This window comes from Tachyglossus aculeatus (genome assembly GCF_015852505.1).
Source record: "Tachyglossus aculeatus isolate mTacAcu1 chromosome 12 unlocalized genomic scaffold, mTacAcu1.pri SUPER_6_unloc_1, whole genome shotgun sequence".
Lineage (NCBI taxonomy): Eukaryota > Metazoa > Chordata > Mammalia > Monotremata > Tachyglossidae > Tachyglossus > Tachyglossus aculeatus.
The window spans coordinates 21,950,721-21,970,377 of record NW_024044828.1 but is presented as its reverse complement, the minus strand read 5'-3'; the positions used below and the strand labels follow the sequence as shown (position 1 = coordinate 21,970,377).

The following is a 19,657-nucleotide window of genomic DNA, read 5'->3' as shown; positions in this document are numbered from 1 at the left end:
TGGGAAGGACAAGTTGGCAACATCTAGAGACGGTCCCTACGCAACTGAGAGCTCACAGTCTAGAAGTGGGAAGTGCACAGGCCTTGCACTTGGACTTCCATTCTTTCTTCACTTGGGAAGTAGAAGCTGGCAACATGGAGAGACAGCCCTACCCAACAGTGGGCTCATGACAACAGCAGTCATAGGAATCATTCATTATAATAATAATAATAATAATAATAATGGTATTTGTTAAGCGCTTACAATGAAATATCGCAGAAGAATCTGGGTGCTTAGTCCAAGAGCCAGTGCGTGTTCTGTTTTGTTGTCCGTCTCCCCATTCTAGACTGTTTCATTCAGTCGTATTTATTGAGCGCTTACTGTGTGCAGGGCTCAGTACTGAGCGCTTGGGAAGTACAAGCTGGCAACATAGAGAGACGGTCCCTACCCAACAGTGGGCTCATGACAACAACAGTCATCGGAATCATTCATAATAATAATAATAATGGTATTTGTTAAGCGCTTACAATGAAATATCGCAGAAGAATCTGGGTGCTTAGTCCAAGAGCCAGTGCGTGTTCTGTTTTGTTGTCTGTCTCCCCATTCCAGACTGTTTCATTCAGTCGTATTTATTGAGCGTTTACTGTGTGCAGAGCTCTGTACTGAGCGCTTGGGAAGTACAAGCTGGCAACATACAGAGACGGTCCCTACCCAACAGTGGGCTCATGACAACAACAGTCATCGGAATCATTCATAATAATAATAATAATGGTATTTGTTGTATATATACTGTGAGCCCACTGTTGGGCAGGGACTGTCTCTATATGTTGCCAATTTGTACTTCCCAAGAGCTTAGTACAGTGCTCTGCACACAGTAAGCGCTCAATAAATATGATTGATGATGATATATACCTGTATATATGTATATATGTTTGTACATATTTATTACTCTATTTATTTTACTTGTACATATCTGTTCTATATCTATCATATTTATTTTATTTTGTTAGTAGGTTTGGTTTTGTTCTCTGTCTCTCCCTTTTAGACTGTGAGCCCACTGTTGGGTAGGGACTGTCTCTATATGTTGCCAACTTGTACTTCCCAAGTGCTTAGTACAGTGCTCTGCACACAGTAAGTGCTCAATAAATACGATTGATTGATTCACCCTTCCCCCAGAACTTGTGTTCATATTCCAGTGCTTAGAACAGTGCCTTTGCACATAGTAAGCGCTCAATAAATGCCATTATTATTATTATTATTATTGTATCCGTAATTTATTTATATTAATGTCTGTCTTCCTTCTCTAGACTATAAACTTATTGTGGGTAATAATAATGATAATAACGATGGCATTTATTAAGCGCTTACGATGTGCAAAGCACCGTTCTAAGCGCTGGGGAGGTTACAAGGTGATCAGGTGGTCCCACGGAGGGGCTCGCAGTCTTCATCCCCATTTTCCAGATGAGGTGACTGGGGCCCAGAGAAGTGAAGTGACTTGCCCAAAGTCACACAGCTGACAGTAATAATAATAATGTTGGTATTTGTTGAGCGCTTCCTACGTGCAAAACACTGTTCTAAGTGCCAGGAATGGGAAAGCCACACAGATCAATCAATCAATCAATCGTATTTATTGAGCGCTTACTGTGTGCAGAGCACTGTACTAAGCGCTTGGGAAGTCCAAGTTGGCAACATATAGAGACGGTCCCTACCCAACAGTGGGCTCACAGTCTAGAAGCGGGAGACAGAGAACAAAACCAAACATATTAACAAAATAAAATAAATAGAATAGACATGTACATGTAAAATAGAGTAATAAATATGTACAAACATATATACATATATACAGGTGCTGTGGGGAAGGGAAGGAGGCAAGACGGGGGTGTTGGAGGGGGGACAAGGGGGAGAGGAAGGAAGGGGCTCAGTGTGGGAAGGCCCCCTCATCCCCCTCTCCATCCCCCTCACCTTACCTCCTTCCCTTCCCCACAGCACCTCCATATATGTATATATGTTTGTACAGATTTATCACTCTATTTATTTATTTGTTTTACTTGTACCTATCTATTCTATTTATTTTATTTTGTTAGCATGTTTGGTTTTGTTCTGTGTCTCCCCCTTCCAGACTGTGAGCCCACTGTTGGGTAGGAACCATCTCTACATGTTGCCAACTTGTACTTCCCAAGCGCTTAGTCCAGTGCTCTGCACACAGTAAGCGCTCAATAAATACGATCGATTGATGGATTGAGGTGAGCTCTCAGTAGGGCCTTGAAGGGAGGAAATTCAATCGTATTTATTGAGCGCAGATGCACACATGTGACTTCTAGACTGTGAGCCCACTGTTGGGTAGGGACTGTCTCTATATGTTGCCAATTTGTACTTCCCAAGAGCTTAGTACAGTGCTCTGCGCATAGTAAGCGCTCAATAAATACGATTGATGATGATGCAGGGGTCACATACACACACACACACACAAATACGCACACACACTCAGGCACACAGGCAGCCCTTATGGCTTTTCCTCAGCCCCCGACAGGCCTCGACGGCCCACAGTGGGCCGGACCCAGTCTGGGCCTGGGCGGCCAGGGGCTTCAGACCCTCGTCTGGCCCGTGGTGGCTTCGGGCCCCGGGCCCCGGCAGGAATCGGGCCACTACTGGTTTCCTGGCCCGGGCCCTCGGGAGAGAAGTGGGAGCCCTCTCTGGGACAGCCCGGTTCCGGGGCACCGGCCTCAGGGAGCAGCCATCTGGTCACCCCAAGAGAAGCAGCGTGGCTCAGTGGAAAGAGCCCGGGCTTTGGAGTCAGGGGTCGTGGGTTCAAATCCCGGCTCCGCCAACTGTCAGCTGTGTGACTTTGGGCAAGTCACTTAATAATAATAATAATAATAATAAAAATTGGCATTTGTTAAGCGCTATGTGCAAAGCACTGTTCTAAGCGCTGGGGAAGGTTACGAGGCGATCAGCTTGTCCCACGGGGGGCTCACAGTCTTAATCCCCGTTTTACAGATGAGGTAACTGAGGCCCAGAGAAGTTAAGTGACTTGCCCAAGATCACACAGCAGACACTTCACTTCTCTGGGCCTCAGTTCCCTCATCTGGAAAATGGGGATTAAGACTGTAAGCCCCACGTGGGACAACCCGATCACCTTGTATCCCTCAAGCGCTTAGAACAGTGCTTTGCACATAGTAAGCACTTAATGAACACCATCATTATTACCCCAAGCCCAGGGCTGCTGGCCTGGGAACTCTGGAACACAGTGAACCACTCAGGTCCCGGAGAGGGTGCCCAGCATCTCACGGCAACACACACACACACACACGAGACACACACGAGACTCCTACCACCAGCAGGCTGAGCTTTGATAAAAAAATCTTTTAATTTCCAGCAGGCCCGGGCCCCAGGGTGCGGTGGGTAAAATGTCACTCCGCTCCCATGTCCTGAGCCGATGCCCACTCAGCCCCGGTGTCCCCGTCCGGCGTCCGGCACTCGTTCCTGGGGCCCGGCGCCGCCTGCCACGGCCAGGCCAGGGATGACCACGGGAGGGGCCCGGCTCTGCTCCCCACGTCCCCCTCTTGTCTTGTCCGTGGGGGACGGGGGGAAGGGTGATCGCCCCGAGCTACCGTCCGAGCCAGCAAGTCACGTGGGCGGCCGCGCCGTCGGGGATGTCGCTCACCGGGACCGGGACCAGCGCCGGAGCCTTCCCGCCCGGCCACTCTCCCGGCGACCGCCGCAGCCCTGCAGGGACAACAGAACCGGGATTCCCGTGTGGGATGGTGACCTGATTATCCTATCCTGGATCGGCCCCGGCGCTTAGTACCGGGCGCACAGTGAGCGCGTCAGGAGGACCATTATAAAAGAACAAACCATGAAATAATAATAATTATAATAATCAGCGGCATTTATAAAGTGCTTTTCACGTGCCAAGCACTGTATTAAGCGTGGGGGAAGATACGCAGGAAGCAGCATGGCCTAGTGGACTGGCCCCGGAGTCAGAAGGACCTGGGGTCTATCCCGGCTCCGCCACTTGTCTGCTGTGTGACCTTGGGCAAGTCACTTCACTTCTAAACCTCAGTTACCTCATCAGAAAATTGGGATTTAAGACTGTGAGGCCCACGTGGGACAGGGATTGGGTCCAACCTGATTAGTGCTTAGTACAGTGCCAGGCACGTAGTAAGCTCTTAACAAATGGAGGAAGCTCTTCTAGACTGTGAGCCCATTGTTGGGTAGGGACCGTCTCCCTATGTTGCCAATTTGTACTTCCCAAGCGCTTAGTACAGTGCTCAGCACACAGTAAGCGCTCAATAAATACGATTGAATGAACGACTGAACAAATACCATAAATAAATAAATAAGTCGGACGGACGCAGTCCCTGTCCCACGTGAGGTTCACAGTCTAAGCAGGAGGGAGAACGGATATCAATACCCATTTTACAGATGAGGAAACTGTGGCCCAAAGGAGTGAAGTGACTCAGTGTCTGTTCCCTCTCCCCCTTAGTCTGCGAGCCCCGGGTAGGCTGGGGACCGGGGCCAACCTGGTGATTTTGGACCTACCCCGGTGCTTAGCATCATGTTTGGCACACAGTACCACGACGACGACGATGACGATGATGACTAGGGTAGAGAACGAGGAGGGCAGGGAGCAGGGGAGCTCGGAAGGAGCCAAGACGGCGAGCTGGGGAGACGCCAGCGGGGGAGGAGAGACGAGGCGGAAGCGGGGGGAATGAGAATCTGTTCCGATTCCCGCTGAAGCGGACTGAAGAGACCTTTTCTCTAGACTTCTCCCCCGTCACTGGTCTCTGGGAGTCTTAACCCGACGAAACGACGTCAAGTTGAATTGTCTTTGAATGCCGCTTCGGGCTGCAGGTCGAGGGCCGAAGTGCGGGATACGGGAATCTTAGGGAGTTCATGTCTCTGCCAGCTAATTAGTACAGACCCGTTGCCATTTTGCCTCGGTGTCTGGGCTGGGGGTGGGGAGGGATGGGAGGACACAGGGATGACTGCCGTAGACTGGGGAGTGGGGGTCCATGCAAGGGGGTGTGGGGAGGAGGGGGTCTGCCACGGTCCCGGGAGTGGTTCTGGGAGCAGTCCTGAGGACAGTACTGGGGGTGGTCCCGGGAGTAGTCCCAGGCGCAGCCCCAGGAACGGTTCTGGGAGTAATCCCGGGAGCAGGTGCCCACCCCGTGAGGGGAAACGAGCCCTGGTGGGGTCTGTGGCACGTCCAAGAACGAGCCCTTTGGCAGACCGGTTTAGACTCTCGGGCCAAAGTGGAAGACCAAGTGCTTCCGCCAGAAACTGGCTGGGATTTGGCATCGAGACCTTGGGCTGGTCTCTGGGATTCCTTAGAGTGAGGTCATCAGGGTGCTTATTAAGCACTTGCTATGAGCTAAGCACTGGGGCAAATGCAAAGTCAGGAGATTAGACCCAGTCCCTGGCCCCAAGGAGCTCACGGCCTAAGACCACTCGGATACTCACTCCTGCGCTCCATCCTCACAGCGCTTACGTCCACACCCTGACACTCTGCCCCTTCCCCTCTCCACCATTTATCTTCTCGCCTGTCTCCCCTGCAAGATTTTGAGCTCCTCGTCGGCGGGGATCACATCTACAAATTCTGTTATATCGTACTCTCCCAAGACCACAGCACAGTGCTCTGCACGCAGTAAGCACTCAATAAATACCACCGATGGACTGACTGATAAGAGGGAGGGAGGGCGGAAATCTTATCCCCATTCTATAGGTGATGAAACCGGAGAGGTTGAATGACTCGTCCAAGGTCATTCAGCAGATCTGTGGCAGAACCAGGACTTGACTCTGAGATTCCTGCTCTCAACGCTGTGCTCTTTCCACTGGGCTGAGCTGCCTTAAGTGGTTGGTCACTGTGGTGCATCCGCAGAGGGGCAAAGGGGTGTACGCTTTGGGGTCGGTCACCTCTCCCTCCTCCCTCCCGCCCCTGCCTGGCCCGTCCCCGCCCCGGCCGGCCCCAGCCCGCGCCCGCCCCGGGCAGCCTCACCTGCGAACAGAGCCCCCGGGTCCCCGCTGCCCTGCCTGTAGAAGGCCCTCACGGCCAGCGGCACGGCCCCGCCGGCCTCCGAGCACCAGCCCACAGCCTGAAGGACCGCCGCGCCCAGCAGGTCCGGGGCCTCGGCCGGGTCCGTCCGGGAGCCCGGCGGGGGCGGCTGGCACGGGGACAAGGTGGCATGGATGCAGGATGCTTCGCCAGCCTCCGTCGCCTGGCACTCGACGCGCCAGCCCTGGGACGCCCGCCGCCACCTGCGGTGCCTCCGTCGTTCGGGCTCGTCAGCGACGGCCACCACGTGCCACTCCACTGCAGCCTCCCGGGGCAGGCGGGGCACCACCATCACCACCACCGACGTCGGCGGGGATGCTCTCACCTCCCCCGGGGCCCCGGGTGCGCTCCACTCTTCCTCCTGGAAAACGGAGACAGAAGTCAGAGCTCCGGGGTAATGCCACTGTAAGGACCCTCCTCGGTCCCTGACCCTCACCACCCCCAAACCTGCTGTCCCTACTTTCCCCTAAACTTCTCCTCTCCCCACTTCCAAACCTGATGCCTCCCTCCCGTCCCTGACCCTAGCCCTCTTCTCTTCCCTCCAGCCTGCCCCTGCCACCGCCAACTCCTTCCCCAAACTAGGGGGGCTGGAGGCGGCAGCTTTGGACACTTTGGCCCGGCTGAGAGGTGAAATATCGCTACCGGGTGTCCAGGAGATGGGTTTGAGGCCATAATGCCATAATAATGATGGCATTTATTACGCGCTTACTACATGCAAAGCACTGTTCTAAGCGCTGGGGAGGATACAAGTTGATCAGGTTGTCCCACGAGGGGCTCACAGTTTTAATCCCCATTTTAATAATGATAATAATAATGGCATTTATTAAGTGCTTACTATGTGCAAAGCACTGTTCTAAGCGCTGGGGAGGTTACAGGATGCTCACGTTGTCCCAAACGGGGCTCACAGTCTTAATCCTCATTTTACAGATGAGGTAACTGAGGCACAGAGAAGTTAAGTGACTTGCCCGGAGTCACACAGCTGACAAGCGGCGGGGCAGGGATTTGAACCCAAGACCTCTGACTCCAAAGCCCGGGCTCTTTCCACTGAGCCGTGCTGCCCCCGGGCCCCCTCCTGCACCCCTTTCACCCCCGCCTCGCCACCGGTCATGTTGATTTCTATTCTCTGCCCATCACCCAGATTTCAGGGATAAAGTGCGTTCAATAAAGGAGCGCATGCAGTACTCTGGAGTGTAAGCCCATTGTGGGCAGGGAATGTGACTTTATTGCTGTATCATACTCTCCCAAGCGCTCGGTGTGGTGCTCTGCACATAGTAAGTGCTCAATTAATACAATTGAATGAATGCAAGAAATGCGTGGATGGGCAATCATAGGGGTGCACAACTGGTCCCATGCAGCTTCATTCGTGCAACCTATGTGCACGCCCCCCCCCAGCCTCTGCCTTGAGGGCTGGCTGGCTGTGGGGGTGACTCCCCTGGGGTCGGGGGCTCTTGCCGGGACCTCACCCACCCTGAGACGGGGGAGAGCTGTCGGTGCCGTCGTCGGGCCCCACCACAGCCCCTCCGCGGCCGGGCTCGGTTTCTGTGGCGGGAGAGCGGTTGGAAAAAGAAGCAGAGAAGCGGCGTGGCCTAGTGGATAGAGCGTGAGCCCGGAAGTCAGAAGGACCTGGGTTCTAATTCCGGCTCTGACGCGTGTCCGCTCAGTGACTTTGGGCAAGACGCTTCACTTCTCTATGCCTCAGTCACCTTATCCGCAAAATGGGGATTAAGTTTGTGAGCCCTGGGTCGGGGACCGTGTCCGATCCGCTTCGCTTGTATCTACCCCAGAGCTTAGTACAGTGCCTGGCACATAGTAAGCACTTTACAAATATTGTATATAAAAAAAGTGAGATCTCAGAGCCCAGAATCAGGGACTGGGGCGGGTTGGGCCTTCCCTTCAGGCATCGGGGTCCTGTTGTAGGCCCCGGTGATCCTCCCTCCCCACCGCTGGCCCCCGGACAGGGGAGCTCGAAGGCGCTCTTCCCAGTCAAGCCAAATGCTGAGACCAACTTTTCCACTTTGACCTCCTCGTCTTAGGTTGTGATATCAATTACTCCAAATTTGTTTGTTTTCAGCTGCCATTTCGACTCAGGGGAGAAAGACCAGAATGTTAAGACGAAGACAGAACGCGTATTTAGGTTCCACAAACTGCCTCCTTCTGAGAGCCGGGCTGGACCAGACCCCTCCGAGGACACACGACCCCAACCTGGACATTGCCTTGTAATCTCCCCAGCGCTTAGAACAGTGCTTTGCACATAGTAAGCGCTTAATAAATGCTATCATTTAAATGCTGAGAGCTCACCTCCTCCAGGAGGCCTTCCCAGACTGAGCCCCTTCCTTCCTCTCCCCCTCGTCCCCCTCTCCATCCCCCCATCTTACCTCCTTCCCTTCCCCACAGCACCTGTATATATGTATATATGGTTGTACATATTTATTACTCTATTTATTTATTTATTTATTTATTTTACTTGTACATTTCTATCCTATTTATTTTATTTTGTTGGTATGTTTGGTTCTGTTCTCTGTCTCCCCCTTTTAGACTGTGAGCCCACTGTTGGGTAGGGACTGTTTCTATGTGCTGCCGACTTGTACTTCCCAAGCGCTTAGTACAGTGCTCTGCACATAGTAAGCACTCAATAAATACGATTGATATCATTACTATTATTACTGGAAGGAGCCCGCCACAGACTCGCCTACCATCCATATCTCTCTCTCTCTTTTTCTCTCTCTTTCTCCCCTGCCTTGCAGAAACCCTTAAGACAAATGAAGTCTCCAATTTTCTCCCAAGGAAGAAAGAGGCTGTCATCCTAGGAGAAATGAGTGATTTCTTCTCCTTTCAGAGAGAAAGAACAAGCCCCAGGCTTCCTGGCATCTCCACCGCCCCCCCCATCTTACCTCCTTCCCTTCCCCACAGCACCTGTATATATGTATATATGTTTGTACATATTTGTTACTCTATTTATTTATTTTACTTGTACATATCTATTCTATTTATTTTATTTTGTTAGTATGTTTGGTTTTGTTCTCTGTCTCCCCCTTTTAGACTGTGAGCCCACTGTTGGGTAGGGACTGTCTCTATATGTTGCCAACTTGTACTTCCCAAGCGCTTAGTACAGTGCTCCGCACACAGTAAGTGCTCAATAAATACGATTGATGATGATGATGATGATCTCTGCCACACAGCTCCACCTTCTTCTGCTGCGCCTCCTCCTCCGACCTTTTCCCCGCGACCTGTTTCCTCCCCCCACCCCCAACTTTTTCCTCTTCCTCTCCTCACTGAGCCCTTCCCAGGGCCCCTCCCAGCTGACTCCTTAGCAGATTTCGGATCGAGGCTGTGCTGGCCTCTCCCCGGGGCCCGGGGTAACCCCACTGGCCCAGAGGCGAAGGCCAGGGAGGGCTGAGCGATCGCCGCCGCGAACATCCACCTCAGAGGATGGCGCGAGGTGACTTGGTCTCGACTTGGGTAACCAAACTCCCAGAAAAATGTTCTTCTTTCCACCGGGGTGGGAAGAAAGGGAGAAGAGGAGGAGGAGGAGAAGAAAAACTCTGATTTTTTAGGTGCTTACTATGTGCCAAGCACTGTACTAAGTGCTGGGGGAGATACCATTCTGTAAGCTCATTCTGGGCAGGAATGTATCTGTTCATTGTTATCCTGTTCAGTACAGTGCTTGGCACACAGTAAGTGCTCAGTAAATATGATTGAATGAATACAAGCTAATCAGGTTGGACACAGTCCCTGTCCCTCTAGGGGCTCACAGTCTTAATCTGGTAGAGAAGCAGTATGGCTCGGTGGAAAGAGCCAGGGCTTTGGAGTCAGAGGTCATGGGTTCAAATCCCAGCTCCGCCACTTGTCAGCTGTGTGACTTTGGGCAAGTCACTTCGCTTCTCTGGGCCTCAGTTACCTCATCTGTAAAATGGGGATTAAGACTGTGAGCCCCCCATGGGACAAGCTGATCACCTTGTAACCTCCCCAGCGCTTAGAACCGTGCTTTGCACATAGTAAGCGCTTAATAAATGTCATCATTAATCCCCATTTCAGAGCTGAGGTAAAGAGAAGTTAAGTGACTTTCCCAAGGTCACACAGAAAGTACGTGGCGGAGCTGGGTCTAGAACCCAGGTCCTCTGACTCCCAGGCTTGGGCTCTTTCCACTAGGCCACTCTGCCCCAGCCCTCCTGCCCAGGATGCTTCCTCCGACGGTCCCCACAGATGGTTCTTCCCTCCTACGGCTCCCCACAGATGGGCCCCTGGTTGTCCCAGGCCACCGCATCGAGCTTGCAGGAGGCATTTGGGAAACGCCAGATTGTAATGATGACAAATGCTCAATGCATTTTACATGTGCATGCTCTCTCTCTCTCTCTCACCTGGCACAGCACATTGGCAAGGTTGGCGGCAGTCGCTCGTTGCCAGCCAATGCTGCAAGGCCCGGGTAGAAATGGAGGCACTGGGGCCTTTTTGTGCCTGCTTCCACGGAGATGTACAACTGCTTAAACTACTATATCACTGGGTGCAGGATGCTGTACTAAGCGTTTGTGTGCAGGTGCAGTCCTGGCACCTACTGAGTGCAGAGAGCTGTACTGGGCACCTATTGGTTGCAGAGGGCCGTACTGGCTAACTGCTGTGCGCAGACTGCTGTGCCGAGTGCCTCCCGTGTGCACAGCACTGAACTGGGAGCCTGCTGTGTTCAGAGCAGTAAGTGGCTTCCCTCCCATCCGGAGGATCCTCTCCTGGCACATCTGGCCGCCCAACTCTCTCCGTACCTCTTCCTCCGGCCCGCCGAGTTCCCAAATTGCATCCCCAGCAGGAGACATCGAGCGAATCCAATTTCGGAGCCGCGGTGCACAAAAAGTCGTGGTCCCACCAACATCTGGCTGAAGGCTGGCTGCCCCTCGCAGTGCCCGCCCCTTCCCAGCCCCTCCCCGGATCCCCCTCGGCCCAAGCACCCAGGCAGATGCCCAGCCGCGTCGCCCGGGGGCACTGGGACCGGCCCGGCCTCTCAGGGCCGGGGATGGCACCCGGTACCTGGTCGTGCTCCTCGGTGCCGGCGTGCCAGGCGGCCAGGGCAGCCGGGACGGAGCCGCGGCGGGTGACGTAGCAGTGGGCCAACAGCGCGTGGCGGAGCCGGAGCCCCGGACGCGAGGCAGCCAGGATTCTCTGGACATGGCCCAGGGCAACACGGGCCTCGGCTCCAGCACCGCCGCTCACCAGCTGCATGGTGCAGGGCCGGAGTGCGATCTGCCCAGAGCAGCACAGCAGCTCTCCCACCTGCAGGGAAAGGGAGTCGGGGGGACACAAGGAGGAGACAAGTTACTTGACAGGCAGCTGCTGCCCCCAGCCCGCGCTTGTCCCGACGGTCCTCCCAGGGAGCCCGCCATCCCAGAAGGCGGCCGAGTCGGTCCTCCCCCCCAAATGGGGACACCTTATTCACTCGCTTTCTGAATAGACCGCTGTGCTAAAAACAGAACATTGATCCACTCCAGCCTCTCCCCACTGCCGCCGGCAGCCCCCGCTATCCATCCCTGCACCCCGGAGCAGAAGGGGCTTGAGAAATGACAGAAAATGTGGAGAGACCGTGGAGCCGAGCGCGGGTGTCCAGGGAGAAACGGGAGCCTGTGCATCTGCCCATCCTCCCGCCCTGGACAATGGCAGCTGACCCAAGGAGCCCAGGCCCCGGACATCCCCACAGCCCACCATCCTCCGGGGGTAGCTCCGCCATTCCCACATCCCATGTCCCTGCCCCCAAGCTTCGGATACCACACAGACCGAGGAGTGGTCCAACCCGTTCTCCTTCCCGGTTCTTGAAGAGATTGCTGGAGTGAGGATGGGAATACCGATTCCCAATCCAGTATTTGGAGGAACTCTGGGACAGGGACAGGAGATGGCACCTTTCCTGAGCCCAGGGCAGGACGGAAAGCTCAGCAATGACTGGGGGCATTTCCTGGCACATTGTCAATAGCACGGCAGGAACACCTGACATAGAGGATGTGGGGAGGTGGTGGGAGTCGTGCAGGAATGGCCACTGAGTCTTTCTCCCTCTCTCTCCTGTCTTTCTCCCTCTCTCTCCTGCCCGCAGGGTAAGTGGAAAGGGTCCAATACCCTCCCCCCCAGCACCCCCACTGGGGTCCCTGCGGGTCATGTCTGGCAGGGAGAAGTACCAGAAACGGGACCAAGTTGTGTCCACCAAGGTGCAGTCCCTCCAAACCACTCGCGTCTCGGAGGGTGAGCGGCCGCTCCGGAGGAAGCGGAGACGGATGCCCTCCCCGCCCGTGTCTAGAGGGACCGGGCTCCAGTTCCCGTGATTCCCGCAAGTGGCCACAGTCAATAGGCAAGGAGGAAAATCCAGGCGATAAATGCGACCTGGCGTCCGAGCGCCCGCTGCCCTTTCGGGGGTCAGAGGGCACGGAGCCTCCAGGACCCTGGGGCCGGCCGGCCAGCTCGCGGACCATGGCGCTCGCTCAATGTAAACAAGGCCAACTGTCAGAGGGCTGATTTGCCGACCCGGTCTGTCCGGCTGCCCTTTGACCTCCCCGAGGCCAATCGATTCCCACCCAAGGCAGCGGAGGACCTCCAGGCGAGGCGGCGGGACAGAAATCAACTTTCTGAGGAGGCCTGCTGGCCTGTCGTGGCCAACAGGGCAACGAACCCTCTTGCCTTGTTCCTCTGACCGGTTGACGGTGTAACTGCTTTCTGGGAAATCTTGGGCTCAACTCTCCAGGGAGTCAAAGCACTCCAAAAACCGATGCAATTCAAACCACACCCCCAAAAGCTAGCACATCTCCAATCTACCCCACACAACGGAGCTCCGTGGGGCGAAATTTTGGCACAATACAATCACCCAGCAGAAAACCCCAAAAGTTCCCTGGAGTGGCATCCATTCTGTCCATTGCACCCGAACCCACCCTCCCGGCCTGCCCCCGTGCATAGGACAATGCTGAGCACAGAGTAAGCGCTTAACAAATGCCACCTTGATCCCTCCCCCACAGACATGCGCGTGATGCCACTTTCACAGAGGGCCATTCTTAACCTGCCTGGGAGAAGGTTAAAAGCAACCTCGGGCAGGGGGCTACGACTTGGGCTATACTATCTCTAGTGCGCTCTCCCAAGTGCTTAGTACAGTGCTTGTCACAGAGTAAGTGCTCAATAAATATTGTTGCCTGATTGATGTTTATCTAATTGTGGGCAGGGGATTTGTCGGTTTATTGTGATTTTGTGCTCTCCCAAGAGCTTAGTACAGTGCTCTGCACACAGTAAGCGCTCAATAAATATGACTGAACAAATGGAATCATCACTTCCCCTGATGCAGCACTGTCACCGACAGCATTTCCTTATCTGGAATACCAACCCTGTTCCCCACTACTCTCTCCCTGCCTTCCCCTCCAAACTCACTCCCTTACATTCGCAGATTGGGGCCTGGCTGCTCCCTCAAAGCCTTATTGAAGGCACATCTCCTCCAAGAGGCCTCCCATAACTACAACCTTATTTCCTCTTCTTCTACTCCTTTCTGCGTCTCCTAGCACTTGGATTTGCACCCCACAGCACTTCTGTACATGGCCATAATTTTATATTAATGTCTGTCTCTCTATTTAGACTGTAAGCTGTTCGGAGGCCGTCTTCGCGACTTGGCCATCTACGCGACTTGCCCAAAGTCACACAGCTGACAATTGGCGGAGCCGGGGTTTGAACCCATGACCTCTAACTCCAAAGCTCGGGCTTTTTCCACTGAGCCACGCTGCTTCTCTAGGGAGTGAGTCAGGGTGACACAGAAGGGAGTTGAAGAAAGGGGAAAGAAGACTTAGTCAGGGAAGGCCTCTCGGAGGAGGTGTGCCATCAATAAGGCTTTGAAGTTGGGAGAGAGTAACTGTCTGTCAGATATGAAGAGGGAGGCCAGAGGCAGGACACAGGCAGAATCTCAACCATCAATCAGTCAGTCCGCTCCTTGAGGGCAAGGAGCGTTGCTGCTAACTCTATTGGACAACTCTTCCATTCAACTAATCCAGTGCTCTGCACACAGTAAGTAGACTGTCAGCTCCTGAGGGCAGGGGTCATGTTTTGCTTTATTTAATTTTTTAAAATAATAATTGTGGTATTTGTTAAGCGCTTACTTTGTGCCAGGCACTGTACCAAGTTCTGGGGTGAATAAATGCAAATTGGGATGGACGCGGTCCTTGTCTCACGTGGGGCTCACAGTCTCATTCCCAAGATTGAGCTCCTTATCTTCCCTCCCAAACCCTGTCCTCTCCCTGACTTTCCTGTCACGACCATCCTTCCCGTCTCACCTTGGTGTCATCCTCGACTCCGCTCTCTCATTCACCCCACACGTCGAATCCGTCACCAAAACCTGCCGGTCTCATCCGCAACATCACCAAGATCCATCCTTTCCTATCCCGACTGGATTACTGCATCAGCCTCCTTTCTGAGCTCCCATCCTCCTGTCTCTCCCCGCTTCAGTCTATACCTCACTCTGCTGCCCGGATTATCTTTGTAGAGAAGTGCTCTGGGCATGTCACTCTCCTCCTCAAAAATCTCCAGTGGTTGCCTGACAACCTCTGAATCAAGCAAAAACTCCTCACTCTCGGCTTCAAGGCTGTCCGTCACCTCGCCCCCTCCTACCTCACCTCCCTTCTCACCTTCTTCAGCACCGCCCGCACCCTCCTCTCCTCTGCATGTCCATAGAAGCAGTGTGTCTTAGTGGAAAGAGCCCGGGCTTGGGAGTCAGAGGTCGTGGGTTCTAATCCCGGCTCTGCCACTTGTCAGCCATGTGACTTTGGGCAAGTCACTTAACTACTCCGTGCCTCAGTTCCCTCATCTGTAAAATGGCGATTAAGATTGCGAGCCCCACGTGGGACAACCTGATTACCTTGTGCTTAGAACAGTGCCTGGCACATAGTAAGTGCTTAACAAATACCATCATCATTATTATTATTACCAACTCTACTGGATTCCCCCAGGCGCCCAGTCCAGCGCTTTGCACACAGCAGACGGATAAACTCCCTGAGGGCAGAGGGCATATGCCCCCACATCCAGTGGACTGTCAGCAAGAATTCACCACCTTAATATATAAAATATATATATTTATAAATAAAATATTTATTTTTATTTTGTTAGTATGTTTGGTTTTGTTCACTGTCTCCCCCTTTTAGACTGTGAGCCCACTGCTGGGTAGGGACTGTCTGTATATGTTACCAACTTGTACTTCCCAAGCGCTTAGTACAGTGCTCTGCACACAGTAAGCGCTCAATAAATACGATTGATGATGATGATGATGATGAAAAAGTCCCCAGAACCCAGCTATCTGGAGCCATCGTCCTGCCCGTCGCCCCCGGTGCCCGGCGTAGGGATGCTTGGGGGTCGTCGGTGGGGTGGAGGCTGCGATGGCCAAACTTTCGGGACAGAGAAACTTCGTGGCCTAGTGGGAAAAACCCGGACCTGGGAATCAGGACCCGGGTTCTAATTCCGGCTCTGCCAACTGCTTGCTGGGTGACTCTGGGCAAGGCACTGACTTCTCTGTACCTCTGTTTCCTCAACTGTAGAATGGGGATACCTGTTCTCCCTCCTCCCTAGACTGTGAGCCCCAGGTGCGACAGGGACTTTGTCCTACCTAATTCACCTGTACCTACCCCAGCGCTTAGAACAGTGTTTGACACATAGTAAGCCCTTAAACAAATACCATTAAAAAAAAAAAATCCCCCAAACCGGACTGGGCTCGGTGTGGCTCAGTGGAAAGAGCCCAAGCTTGGGAGTCAAAGGTCATGGGTTCACACTTGTCAGCTGTGTGACCATGGGCAAGTCACTTCACTTCTCCGTGCCTCAGTTCCCTCATCTGTAAAATGGGGATTAAGACTGTGAGCCCCTCGTGGGACAATCTCGATTACCTTGTATCCCCCTCCAGCGCTTAGAACAGTGCTTGGCACATAGTAAGCGCTTAACAAATACCAACATTATTATTATTATTATTATTATTATTATTATTATTATATATCATCAGATCTCTCTCCGTGGGGAGACCAGGGCGGGTCAGCCTGGAACGAAGCCCTTCTGAACAAGCGAACCATCAAAAGGATGCGGCCGCGGAAGAAAAAGGTTATCGTCTTGTGATTTGAATATCAAAGGGTCCCCAACACTCCCCTCCACCCCTCCCCGCGCCCCTCCAGACAGGTGTTTAATAATCTATTATTAAGGCCCCCATTTTAGGTTGCTCAGAACGCTAGAAAAAAATAGGTTGAACTGGGAAGCTGCAAATGGGACGCACAAAGAAGCTCGGGCCATTAACATACTATTAACAATTCAAAAGACGGAGTTGACATACCAATCAAACTTGTTAATTGACTGTCAATGGCCTGTCTGCGGATACAACGCGAACGCATTATAGATTTCAAATACTGACAGGAGGAGACAGTTCCATTTGCATTAACTTCATAAACTGATCAACAAGAAAACGGCCACCTCCATTTTTAATGGGAAGCGGGATCCTTTCGCTATTCCCGGTGTGCCCTAATTGTAAATTAGGCAGGCCCCCCCCAACCCCCCGCACCGCTCCACCTTCCGCCAACGACACCGTATCCTAGGCACTTGGGTACAGATCAGTAATTTGATTTATTTATATTCTATTTATTTGATTTATTTATATTAATGATGATGATGGCATTTATTAAGCACTTACTATTTGCAAAGCACTGTTCTAAGCGCTGGGGTGGTTACAAGGTGATTAATACAAGGATATTAATGTCATCATCATCAATCGTATTTATTGAGCGCTTACTATGTGCAGAGCACTGTACTAAGCGCTTGGGAAGTACAAATTGGCAACATATAGAGACAGTCCCTACCCAACAGTGGGCTCACAGTCTAAAAGGGGGAGACAGAGAACAAAACCAAACATACTAACAAAATAAAATAAATAGAATAGATATGTACAAATAAATTAAATAAATAAATAAATAGACTAAAAAAAATATGTACAAACATATATACAGGTGCTGTGGGGAAGGGAGGGAGGTAAGATGGGGGGATGGAGAGGGGGACGAGGGGGAGAGGAAGGAATGCCGGTCTCTGGAAGCTCGTTGTGGACAGGGAAGGTGTCTGTTATATTGTAATAATAATAATAATGGCATTTATTAAGTGCTTACTATGTGCAAAGCACTGTTCTAAGTGCTGGGGAGGTTACAAGGTGATCAGGTTGTCCCACGGGGGGCTCACAGTCTTATTCCCCATTTTACAGATGAGGCAACTGAGGCCCAGAGAAGTGAAGTGACTTGCCCAAAGTCACACAGCTGACAATGGGCAGAGCCGGGATTTGAACCCATGACCTCTGACTCCAAAGCCCGGGCTCTTTTCCACTGAGCCACGATTGTACTCTCCCACGCGCTTAGTACAGTGCTCTGCATGTAGTAGGCGCACAATAATTACGATTGACTGCCTGCCTGACTGTCTAGGCCTACATGCCAACCCCCCACCCCAGGCCAAATTTCCCAGTTGGGGAGAAAAGGCCCGGGACCACTGTTACTTTAACTTGTGGCTGGGGTCTTAAGCAAAATTTGCTGGCAACCAAATGGGTGGCACTGGCATATGATGGCATTGGCTCATGGCAGAATTGGTGTGTGACAGCACCGGTGTACTGAGGCACTGGATGTGGCAACACTGGTATAGGGTGACACGAGCCTGGCAGCGCCGGTGTGCGACGGTCCTGGTGTGTGGCGGCATCGACGGTGTGTTGTGGTGTTGGAGCATGGCAGCGCTGGCACAGATGGTGCCCGAGGGTGGCGGCAGTGGCATATAATAATAATAATAATAATAACGATGGCATTTGTTAAGCGCTTACTATGTGCAAAGCACTGTTCTAAGCTCTGGGCACATGGCAGCACTGGGGTGTGTGGTGGCGACAGGCCCGGGCCTCTGGCCGGTCTGGCAGGAAGTGGGGAAGGCGGTGCAAAGTTGCCCTGGCCTCGGGTCTGGGGTCCAGAAAGTCAGACTCCCCCAACGAGATGGATCCCGCACTCTTCCCACGGGACATCGGAACGAACCTCGACGGACGGTCACAGGCGGAAACCGAGAACCCAGGGTCCGGCCGGACCGCCTCCGCCGCCCCCCACTCCCCCCCCCCCCGCCGTCCATCCGAGTGGGATCGATCGATGGGGCAAAGTGCTCCAAGATGAATGAGGATTAAGGATTTGTTTAACCCAAGCCGTCTTGATAAATGGTGTGGAATTCAATAGTCATCAGCGCCATAATATTCCATTCAAATGCTTCCGTGACCTCTGCGAGGATCAATCCTGACTTGTTCGCTGCAGAGGAGGCGGCCCCCTCCCGACACCCCCGTCCAGCCCTCTCCGGGGCCGTGGGGGCCGTGGCGGGCCGCGGAGCCACCCTTGGGGCCCTGGGGGCCGTTGGGGCTGCCCGGGAAGTCCGGGGTCCCTCAGCGCTGAGGCCGGCCTCCGGCAGATCCGGTCATGGGCATAGGACGGCGGTGGCACCCCCACAGTTGGACAAAGTCTGACTGAAATGAGCAAAGGTAAACCTCCCTATTCTCCCACCCCAACCTTGCTGCCTCACAATGGAATTACCAAAAGCCCAACTTTTTCCTCTCCTACCACCATCCCAACATCCCTCTGGAGGGAGAGTCAAGGACGGAGAGGGGCGAGTCAAGGGTGTCGGATGGTTCGCGTTGGGTCACAGGGGGAGAGTCAAGGATGGAGAGGGGAGAGTCAGGGGTGTCGGATGGTTCGTGCTGGGTCCCTGGGGGAGAGTCAGGGGTGTCGGATGGTCCGAGCTGGGTCGCTGGGGGAGAGTGAGAGACGGGAGTCAGGGCTTTGCATCAGGTGGAGGCTGAGCCCACAGGAGGCCAGGGTCCAGGACCATGGCTCTCTCCATTGCAACCAATGGATAACTGATTTTCGGAACCAACGAAGGCTCTTTGGCTCCGGACTTTTCCGAACCAAGAAGAACCTAGAGTGGCTCGTGAATCCTCCTGCTCTTCCCTGGAGGACTCTACTGCCCTGGCTCTTCACTCACCACCCCTTCCCCAGCAGCTGGGCCCCTCTCACGGGCTGTGGATGACCAGGGCTGCCCCCCCAGCTCCCTATGGTTTCCAGCCCGCCCCGATCTCTCTCCCCAATTTTCCGGGCCAGGTTCTCCACAAGCTCGCTGCCGGGCCGGGAGGGTGGGCACCCGCTCGTCCTTGCCCGGGCCCGGTGCCCCCGGGCCCGGATCCCGTCCCCACAGGGAAGGGGGTGGGAGGGATGGGGGCGGGACCGAGGTGCAGATCAGCTCTCAGGGTCTTGGAGCGGCACTTTGGCGAGATGCAGATAATTAAGTGCCAAAACAGAAGTCATCCACCTGACATCACCAGAATAAAACGTATGAAGATTTTCTAATAAAAACAGGCCTCTCCATGGATTTGAACTCATTACCTTCGATACCAAAGGAATCATGTTATTCACAAGACCGTTTCGTCAGCTAATAATAACGCTCTCCAGTCTCCCCGTCCCCTTCCACCCGGGGGCTCAGAGCGCACGTTTTCGACCTGTCTCATCAATCCTCACCAGACTCCGGTGAGCTTCCGTTCGCCGGGAGTCATCCGGCTAAATTAGACCTTAGTGGGTGGGTGGCGGGGGGGTGCCTGCCTGCCTCCCT

General features: G+C 53.4%; 1 protein-coding gene across 1 annotated transcript in view; it reads right to left on the bottom strand.

Moving 5' to 3' along the window:
• Nucleotides 1-3,359: 3,359 nt before the first annotated feature.
• DPH6 (diphthamine biosynthesis 6) overlaps nucleotides 3,360-19,657 on the bottom strand; it is an 89,919-nt gene continuing 73,621 nt past the window's right edge. The window contains exons 14-16 of the mRNA XM_038741093.1: nucleotides 11,051-11,293; nucleotides 5,978-6,395; nucleotides 3,360-3,705 (exon numbers count right to left, since the gene is read on the bottom strand). Of these exons, the coding sequence (XP_038597021.1) occupies nucleotides 3,587-3,705; nucleotides 5,978-6,395; nucleotides 11,051-11,293 (780 nt within the window). The 3' untranslated portion in view covers nucleotides 3,360-3,586. The remainder of the gene's footprint in view (nucleotides 3,706-5,977; nucleotides 6,396-11,050; nucleotides 11,294-19,657) is intronic.